This window comes from Vanderwaltozyma polyspora, genomic scaffold (genome assembly GCF_000150035.1).
Source record: "Vanderwaltozyma polyspora DSM 70294 KpolScaffold2002 genomic scaffold, whole genome shotgun sequence".
In the NCBI taxonomy this organism is placed as follows: domain Eukaryota; kingdom Fungi; phylum Ascomycota; class Saccharomycetes; order Saccharomycetales; family Saccharomycetaceae; genus Vanderwaltozyma; species Vanderwaltozyma polyspora.
The window spans coordinates 255286-265233 of record NW_001834689.1 but is presented as its reverse complement, the minus strand read 5'-3'; the positions used below and the strand labels follow the sequence as shown (position 1 = coordinate 265233).

Here is a 9948-nt window from a genome sequence, read left to right as displayed (position 1 = left end):
AAAAGTCCTAAAATTGCATCAAAAAAATATATATTTGTCTATTTAGAGGACAACTTAAATAAGAGACCTGCATCGTTTAAATCTCTTGATCTTCCAATCCCCCAAAATACCTCCCCGTGAAGAATATTTGCTTATGTATTATCGATAGAATTTATTAAATGTGAATTTCCTTTTGGTGACAAAATTCAGAAGACACCAAAATTAATACACACTTCAGTTAAGATTTATATTTAACTTAAATTTTGAATTGGGTTATTTACTTGTTATATTTTTAAAGAAATATTATAAAGTTTTAATGAAACAAAATTAGAATCTATATTCTAGTGTAGACCCTGAGAATGTTGAAATAAAGAACAGAATTTCTAAGTGACCAATCCAATACTTTGTCAGATACCCTTTCAATCCTTCAAGAACAAATTTACGTTATTGCCTTTAAAGTGAATAATATTTTCGTAGTTTATATTAAAGTTGCACATAAAATTAATTTCAAGTCCACAATAGAAATGTTCCCTTTGAACTCCATTGCATTTAGCGGCACAAAAGAGGTAGACTGTTGATAGTAGCTAATCACCTGATCATATTTAATTTAAATTTTATATTTTAAATTGTTTTCAAAATATTTTTATTTTGAAACGACTAAATCTTAATTTAAAATTTAATTTTTGACCTTCCGAAATATTATTTATGATTGAGAGATAAGATAAGAGGTATTGATGAAAATACGGTCTTATGCGGAGTGTGCTTATAAAAGGTTTTCTCAATACAAAATGAAAGTTTGTCTATGCGGCAGATATGTTATGGTTGGTAGATTTCTCATTTTTTGACGGGTGAAAGTAGTAAAATTCCAAGCAACAAATACAGATCTAAATTAATTACTATAATCATGTATTGTAATATATAATATATAATATATAATAAGTGTCTATTTACAGTATTTCATTTATTATGTTCGATGCTTCTTTATATGTTTTTAACAAGTTTAAACAATTATCACGATTTTGAGATAGGATGCGATCCTCGACCAATAAATCATCAAACATAGATTCTTTATATAGTTTGGTGACTAATGTGTTTTGAACTGTTTCCTTACAATAATTTACAAGAAGACACATAACTGCCTTTGGAACTTGATCTTGTATCATTTCTCTTACAATTGTGAAATAAGAAATAATTAAGCGTTTGATCAATTCACATTCGAGTTCTTCCTTTTCTGTTAAATTTGAGGAAATATTATCAGTTTCCAAATAATCAGTATTATTGAAGTCATTCAGATTAAATGAGTCAAACTGAATATTTAAGTCATTATTATTTCTTATCAAAGGAGTTTCCATACTGCCAAAATTCAATGGATTCTGTGGTTCTTGAGATTTTGCATCTTTCCCAAAAAAGTAGTTAAGGAAGGATTCCTTAGATTGTTTCATATCCTGACCATCCAAAATTTCGGTGTACTCAATTTGGGATTTCACGTCATTCTCAGTTGTTGAAGTAGTAGTGGAGGATGGCGCCTTTTCCATGCTACCCTCTGGTTTAATTTCTCCTTGTTCCTGGATTGGTTGAGTTTTTGTAAGGTTCTTCATTTTCGACTTCTTATTTAAAATATCTGACATTGCATCAGCGGCACTGATGAAATTAGGGTGATTTGTGTTGATATATGCTCTATGGATATCAATTAAACTTTCAACATAAGATCGTGTTGGAATCAATCTTTCTTTCAGTAGCTCACTAACAACTTCAACAAGCATACTTTGAAGTTTGGGGTATCTTGCCAATTCATTAGTGCTACTATTATGACAAATTTTTACCAATTCTTCGTATACCAATTCGACACAACGTTGAGAGGGATCTAATAATAATTTAATTTGTGGTTTAACTAATAAATCAAATGCCAATTCGGGAACGAAAAGTGACGGTCTTGGACCAGTTGAATTACGAATTGCTGTACGAATATCATGCGTAGTCAAATTTGCAGTAGGGCTTATTGACTTTAAGGAATTCCCAAAAATATTATTAAAAACATAGTAAATACGAGCACCACCACATAATTCTTTAGTGCCTATATCTGAATAAGTACCATCTATAGAAGAGATAAATTTTGATGCAAACTTATTCATTAATTGTAAAATCAAACCTGCTCTATTTTCATTGGCTATCATTCCTATATCACCATAAGAAGCCAGTTCTTCTTCAGTCTGACCTACCAGTGTACTCAATCTAGCTTTGATATCAGGTAACTTTTCTCTAATATGAGCAACCAAAATCTGATTTAATGTTTTGGCAAGGTAACGCGTACCACATCTGTTCGAGATTGTTCTATACACTGAATGCTTACTAAAGTATTCTTCTTCATTTGCCAATGATTCTTCTACCGATTTGTTGAGTTGAATATCTTGTTGAGATCTATTCACTACACCAACAAATCCCAATTTTAAAGGATACAACTTTCCAGATAAAATATCTAAGGCATGAGTACCCGAATCCATTAAATCCAATTTTGTAATAACACCGATAGTTCTTTTCCCTATTGGATCAACTTCTCTAGCCAATTTTAATGATTCTGAATTTACTAAATCTATATTGGCTGGGGATACTGCTAAAATTATGCAATTTGGAGTAGCAATATAATCCAAGATCAGATTTCTGATCTGCTTTTCAATATCAGGAGGTTGTTCGCCAATAGGAACCTTTGTAATACCTGGCAAATCTACTAATGTCAAGTTCAAAACATGTGGGGAATATATCTTTAAATTAATAGGAATCTTACTAATACCTTTATTTTTACCAGCAATTCTTTCTGTTTCATTTTCGATTTCCCTTTTGATAGCTTTAAAATCGTAGTAACGTTTTCCAGGTTTATGTAAAAATTCACCCCATTCATCTTTTTTTCCCTTAGAATTATTATTCTTATTCTTTATACCATTCGTCTTGGAACCTCCATTATTAATTTTCAAATGGTCTTCCAAAGTCATTTCATAATCTTCATCTTCATCATCAATGCTTTCAGTGTCTGAATCTTCAGTTCTATGAGTTTTTCTATCATCATCATTATTACTGTTGCTACTACTCTTAGCATTATTGCTATTGATTAATGGAGAGTCTACTGGAATATTATTCAATTGTAAAACCAAAGGTCTTCTAGTGACAATACCTGTACCTCTTGGTAAAAAATCTTTACCAACCAAAGTTTCTAAAATAGATGATTTCCCAGAAGATTGGGAACCTATAACAGCCAACACAGGTAGGTCTAAAGTATCGATACCAGACTCGTACATCACATCCTGTAACTTATTTACAGTGGGGATTAAATCCTCTAAACTTGCCATATTTGATTATTCGAATGATAAGTAACTAGATAGAAAAAAAATAAACTAAAAATTCAATTCAATTCAATATAATGATTGGTTTTGCCTTTGTTCTTTCCCTTGATCCTGTTCTGATCTATTGCAATACTAGTAATAATAACTTTATTATTGTTAGTTCAATACTTAATTGCCAGTGAGAATATGTACAATTAATATTATACAATTATTAGCGTGTATTTGATATCTAGCCCAGTATTGAATTCAGTGTAATACTATCTTTAAAAAGGCCTAGCAGTGTGAATATATAAATAGAGATATCCTGTTGTTAATGTTTTTTTTTATTGTAGGGACTGGACACCAACAAACCACAAGTAATGAAACTGATCTCTTGACTGTTCGTTAGCTTAAATCTCAAACCAGACAATAAAGAATTGTTCTTAACACAGAGTTATACATATAACTGGGATATATAATATAAACATTTTGAAATGGATCAAATACATTTGTTTAGTGTATTGGTTACTTACCATAATATAACTGGAAGGTAGCTTGAAGGTTCCTGATATCAAATCAAACCTATGCAAAATATCAGTGGATAGCTAATAGTAAACAAAATGTTAAAAATCACATCATCACCTCTCTGCATGCTTCTCTTCCTGCCTGTCCGGTGTAAACAAAAAAAGTTTAAAAAAAAATCTAGACTACAAAAATCGAACCAAAGAAAACCTAGTAGAATAGCACAACTACAAATCAATTTTTATGTATTTTTCGAATTCGAATTCGAAATTGGGAATTTTGGGATCAAATGAAATCGATTCAGATCAGATCAGAAGAAAAGAGAAAAAAGCCAAAAAAAAAGAAAAAAACGTTAAAAAAACCGCAAGCGCTCTTTTAATTTTAATACGCGTTAGTACAAAGCGATCAAATAGGTAGTTGGATTACCGAAAAGTAGGACAGGGTAACTCAACGTTGCCTGCTCCAGTGATGACAGTCGCCTTTGAAGTAAAATGAGTAAAACATTAATTTAGACAGCAAACTTCACAGTCCTTCCCCCCCACACACACACACAAACACCACTGAAACTAGAATACTCAGTAATTATACATTACTGCATTCTACAACTATTTGAAATGGTTTGCCTCCTAAATCCAAAGATAAGTCTTCACGTCAGATACTTCTTAAACAGAAACCTAATATCCAATTCCTTCTAAAGTGTGGTTCTAGTGACAAAGTTAAAATTCGTAAGGGAAAAATGTTGAAGAAAAGTCAAACTCTTGCAATTACAAAAGCTTTAATACTGAATGAATGATATGACTATAACACTTACTATGCTGCAGATAAAAATGACATACTTTAGTTATCATATTTGGTTACAGATTTATCGTCGCTGAACATATATATGAATATATAAGAAAAATGATTATGAATTTAGGGTCTATTCCAATTTTCATGGAATCTTTTTATTGGCCTATGAAAACAATTTAGCCCTTCCACCTCCTCGAAGATTTGAAAGTAATACTATTTTAGAGAACCATGTATACCAAAAATTGAGTCCTATTAGCAGTAAGATCAGAAAAATGCAACAAAGAGTATTCCATGAGCCACAACTTTACTGCTTACGATAGGGTAAATATGAAAAGTAATAAACTACTCAGATTAGCAGTAGAATGTAAAAGGTATCATTGTGTGAGGTTTTAATAATAGAATTAGAGCAGTTGGCATCATTGTATCTAGCTTTTTAGAATCATGAATCACAATACCCGTATCAATACTAGTATAACCGATTGTTCCAATATATCAGCTACATTGTACTTTCTTTAGAAAGATTTATTGAACATAAACCAGAGATAAAGTTGAACTTTCAGTCACATAATCAATTTATCTAAATATATACCTAAAATGAGATCTTACACATCTTCTTATCCATCCTTGCCAGGCATATAAATTACGGTATATCTATCAAAAATAGTCTTTAAATACCAAGATCATAATAAATAATTAAATTACATAATATATTTTTTTAATTATTTTGATGTTTACCACACAAATGGCTCTAATTCACCATAGCTGCTAGGCCAGATTATACTGACCTAGCAAAAACCAAAAAATAATTAATTACGTTGGATTGTAAGTATCTAATTCAAAAAAGCCAAGAAGTTAAATAAAATATTATTTTTCTTATCTTCGTAATATATATTAATTGCCGAGACTATTTAATTTATATTGTATGCATTTTGCTTGCTCTGGAGTCATGCTCATAGAAGGGCCTTCTATTTTTGATCAAATTCATCGTATACAGTTTTCTTGATAGAATGCTTAAATATTTTAATTTTTTTTTACAATTTTTCATATTCATCAGGATAAAATATCAAACGCTCTGCACCATCCTTTGTTAGTACCACCATTCTGATAACACCACCAGAAGAACCATCCCATTTAATTGCTTGAGACAAAGAATGCTTCATGAATTCAATTGTTTCTTCTTTGGTCATATCTTCTTTGAAGTTCTTATCACAGTAACCATAGATAAATGTAGAACCTGAACCTGCAATTGCATATGGTTGTCTATGTACTGAACCACCCAATGGTATACTATATACTTGTCCCTTATTGGCTTCATCATAACCTGCTACAATGATACCAGCTGTTAAATTATCCTTATTTTCATAACATAGTGTCTTAAAAATAGAAGCTGCTACCTCAGTAGAAGGTTCTCCATATTGTGCAGTATACATTTCCAAATGGTATTGTACAATATCTGCAACTGCCTGTGTATCAGCAGCAGATCCAGATCTACAACACCATATTTTATCATGAACTCTAGTCAACTTGTCAGTCACACGATTAGCAATATAGGCACCTGTAGTAGTTCTAGAATCAGCACCTAATATCACACCGTCTTTAAAGGTGACTGCCATGATGGAAGTTCCTAAACTGACTTCACCTTTCTTTAATCTATTTATATCCACCTGTATTCCGTTCATATCTCTGTTACTTATTTCCTTTGTATACTTCTCTATCTCAGCTCTACGAACACTATTGTATATCACCTACACCAATCAATTGTAGCAGTATCTATAGTTGCAATTGCCTTGATCAAAGTGTGTTTGTTCTTGTCCAATGTGAATGTATATTCTATCTTATAAACTTCGAATCTATATGTCTTGTCTTGCCTTGTCTTGCACATTGAAATAGGATTTAAGTTGATAAAGCCTTTGCTTTGCCACCAGAACAGTCTAAGTCGGTCTTGGTCTCTCGGCTCGGGTTTGAGTAGGATGCCGGGTAACAGCTCGCCATTGTTTTAAGACCAAAATCTCACAGCGACACACTCACACTTACACACACACCTTTCAATGCTTCCTCTTGGACCATGTTCATTATTACCATCCAAGTGGTTACATAATATTTAAATGCTATATTTTATACATTTACCATATATATTAATATTACAACTTAATTTCCTTAGTTAATAGTTCCAAGCTATGTACTATCTATCTAATCCCCTTGAAACCCTTCTTGTGGGAGAATCATCATCATATACTATTACGCCATCTTCGTCTTCATCAGTTTCTAAGGCTGAATGATCAACTAATGGATTGAGCTTCACCACATTTGGAATCTTATCAAACCTGATTTCATGAACTTTTGACGCTAAATTCTTGTTTATTTTTTCTATTGCTAATCGAGGTGGTGATATCCGTTCATTTATATATGAGGCTGCCGAAACTTGTAATTTTTCTTTTACCGATGACCCAAGAGATACCGATGACTTTATTGGGCTGGGTACTAATCGTTTCGCCCTACTATATCTGAATTTCACAGCTTCTATTCTATAATTTTTTATCAATTCCGATCCAGGAATAGTTTGAGATTCAGCAAAAGGTGGATCTCTCATTGGTGTCACCAAGTGTGCTGGATCCATTATATTTTTGTGTCTTTCAATCCTTTTTTTACGTGGTGAGTTTTCTGTTCTATTTTTCCACAGAAGTAGCAAGCCTCTAATAGTTGCCCTCCTCCATCTATTTCTGAAAATTTCAATCATTTCTTGATTTCTTCTAATTTTTAGTAATTTCATACTCCAAATGTTTAGATGATTTAAAAGTAGAGATAAATCTTTCTCATTTCTCTTTAAAATAGCCATCTTTTCTAGGTCATTAAGAAATTCTAACTTCTCTCTCCATTTAAAATACATTCTTGAGGTAACACTGTCCTTTCTAATTTGCGATCCCACCTCATATAATTTATTAATATTAGTGATTTTTTTTAAAAACAATCCAAATGAACGTCTTTTTAAGAGATTATCTCTTGTGTATACGGCCTTTGAATTACAATTATCCCTAAAAAATGTTAGTTTTCGATACCAAAGTGATAAAAACAAATCTAAAGTCAACGCCCTTCTTCTTTTATTGTATTGATGTAATATTAACTCATATTTATACTTTCTCTTAGAGTTGAACCTGTTTAGCCATATTTGCATATATTGTTCCCTTAATTTACTGTCATTTACCTCACATTTGTTTAAAACTACATCGCTAAGGTTTTCAATTTTTATCATTTTTTGGCTTATAAGAGTGAAAAATCTTAACTTTTGGAACAAAACGCTTTTTTCATTCATTGTTCGTACTTTTTTGCATTTTGATTTCCACCTTTTTACCATCTTTCTGTTAGATCTAGTCTTTTCAATATTTGCTGCCTGCAAGTTTAGATTTTTGGAAATTTCATATCTTCTTCTCATCTTTTCAAAGTAAAATTTCAGTAATTTTTTCGTTTTAAAATCTCTTACTTTTAATTCCAGCCGAAACTTAGTTACAAGTACTTCAAAAAAGTTTTTGAGTAGCGTCTGCTGATATATTTTTAGTCGATTTTCACACTCATACTTTTTTCTCCAAATATTAAATGAATTTTGAATATATGAATTCTCTAGATGAATTGAGGAATGCCTCATTAATTTTGTCTGTGTTATCCAATTCAACGTATACTTTCTTTTCAATTTTTTTTCTTGAATTGCATGGAAAGAATATAGATTTATTCTCTGGTTGAATCTTTTTAGCCAAATTTTCTCAAAAAAATATCTCAAACACCTTTTATTACCCAGTATATCTTGTTTTTTTACTAAGTAGTTATTGTGAACTATGTCTGACATTTTATTAAGGAACTTTTTTAATAAAAATTTTCTTTCCAAAATATTTAAATTAGTTTGGTCTTCTATTTTCTTTGCAGCTAACTGACTCCAGTTTTTATAGTATGGTAATACAGTGAATACATAATTTGTGAGTCTTGATTTTTCCTTCATAACAGAGTTATTATTATATCTGTTTTTCCAACGTATGATCATTTCCTTCTTTGTGTGAAAACGTTTAGGACAGAACTGGCGGCTTAAATAATTCAATTTCCATAATTGAAATGCTTTTTTCATAGAATTTGTAACATATTTATTTTCTGAAGTAATTCTTAATTTATCCAAAGACTTCGATTTATTTTTCATGCTTATAAATTTATTATTAATGAAATAATTATCAGCAAGTAAGGCTTTCGATCTATTTGAATCTCTATTGTCTAACCATTTATCGAACCCATTCGAAATAACTCTGAATCTATTCAAAGAGTCCGCTTTTCTAATTAAATGACCTCTATAATAGCGGAAATTTCTATTCCAAGTTAAAAAGTATTTCCTTCTTAAATATTCATTCCAGACATCTTCAAGTTTATTCAAACTTCCTTTCATTAAAAATACAAATTGCAGCTTCTTAAATGTCATAGTGAGCAATTCTCTTTCTTTATTATGTTCATACAATGCAAGTTTCATTTCTAGGGTATTTGGGTTGAGTATGAAACTAGAGATTATTTCTTCCATATTCGAGGTTATCTCAAAGCTTTCTACTAATTCGTTTCTTAATTCATTTACAAAATGATCATTGTTAGGATCATATCCTTCGTGTACTAATATACCGACATATCTTTTGAAAACTTTTAAAAAATCTGACGACATTGAGTTTCTTATTAACATAACTTGGATTTTGTCGTATAGTAATTTCAGCTCTGGGTTATACTTAATATTTTGGTTTAGAGAATTAGGAATCAAAAGAGCTGTTAATTCTAGATCTTCAGATGGGATTTTCTTCTTGGAATCCGAGTTGTATAATCTAATTATCTCTGTTTCTATAGATTCTGGGCCCGAGTCATCGAGTTCCTCAACTGAGAGATCTGTGATGTGAACCCTTTCTAATAAATTTTCAACGGGCTCATTCAATAACGACCTAGTTGAACTTGATAGCATATCTTCTGTTATCAATGCCTCTGTAGAGTCATCATCATCATCATTTGACATAATTGACTGTGTTTACTTGTTAGCCAGTGCAATTTCAGCAAAGAAATTATAAGTATTTTAGAGCTTATCTTACTTGAAGCCAGATTTTCAAAATATAAAGATATATTGGCCAATTATTACACGAAACTATCCTCTCTATTCTTGTTTCGTCTACTTTTATCTACCCAATTTCACCATTCACCGGGTTCTTTAATATTTTATGTACCACCACAACTCTATGTATAGGGATATATGGATATAAATCAATCTCAAAGGCTTTTGCCAAAGGGATAACGATTGATATGATGCCTCAGTTGGATTTGGTCAGAATTAAATGCTAGT

At 31.2% G+C, this 9948-nt stretch overlaps 3 protein-coding genes across 3 annotated transcripts; all 3 read right to left on the bottom strand.

Annotated features, from left to right (window-relative positions):
- Nucleotides 1-926: 926 nt before the first annotated feature.
- Nucleotides 927-3320, bottom strand: DNM1 (dynamin-related GTPase DNM1; the record flags this gene model as incomplete). The annotated part of the gene is made up of 1 exon (XM_001646845.1): nucleotides 927-3320. One exon carries the CDS (start codon nucleotides 3318-3320, stop codon nucleotides 927-929), a length of 2394 nt encoding a protein of 797 aa, XP_001646895.1.
- Nucleotides 3321-5635: 2315 nt separating this feature from the next.
- Kpol_2002p109 (proteasome subunit beta) lies at nucleotides 5636-6283 on the bottom strand (the record flags this gene model as incomplete). Its single annotated transcript, XM_001646844.1, has 1 exon — nucleotides 5636-6283. One exon carries the CDS (start codon nucleotides 6281-6283, stop codon nucleotides 5636-5638), a length of 648 nt encoding a protein of 215 aa, XP_001646894.1.
- A 503-nt stretch (nucleotides 6284-6786) lies between these two features.
- SFI1 (Sfi1p) lies at nucleotides 6787-9627 on the bottom strand (the record flags this gene model as incomplete). Its single annotated transcript, XM_001646843.1, has 1 exon — nucleotides 6787-9627. The coding sequence occupies one exon, from the start codon at nucleotides 9625-9627 to the stop codon at nucleotides 6787-6789; it is 2841 nt and encodes a 946-aa protein (XP_001646893.1).
- Nucleotides 9628-9948: the final 321 nt, after the last annotated feature.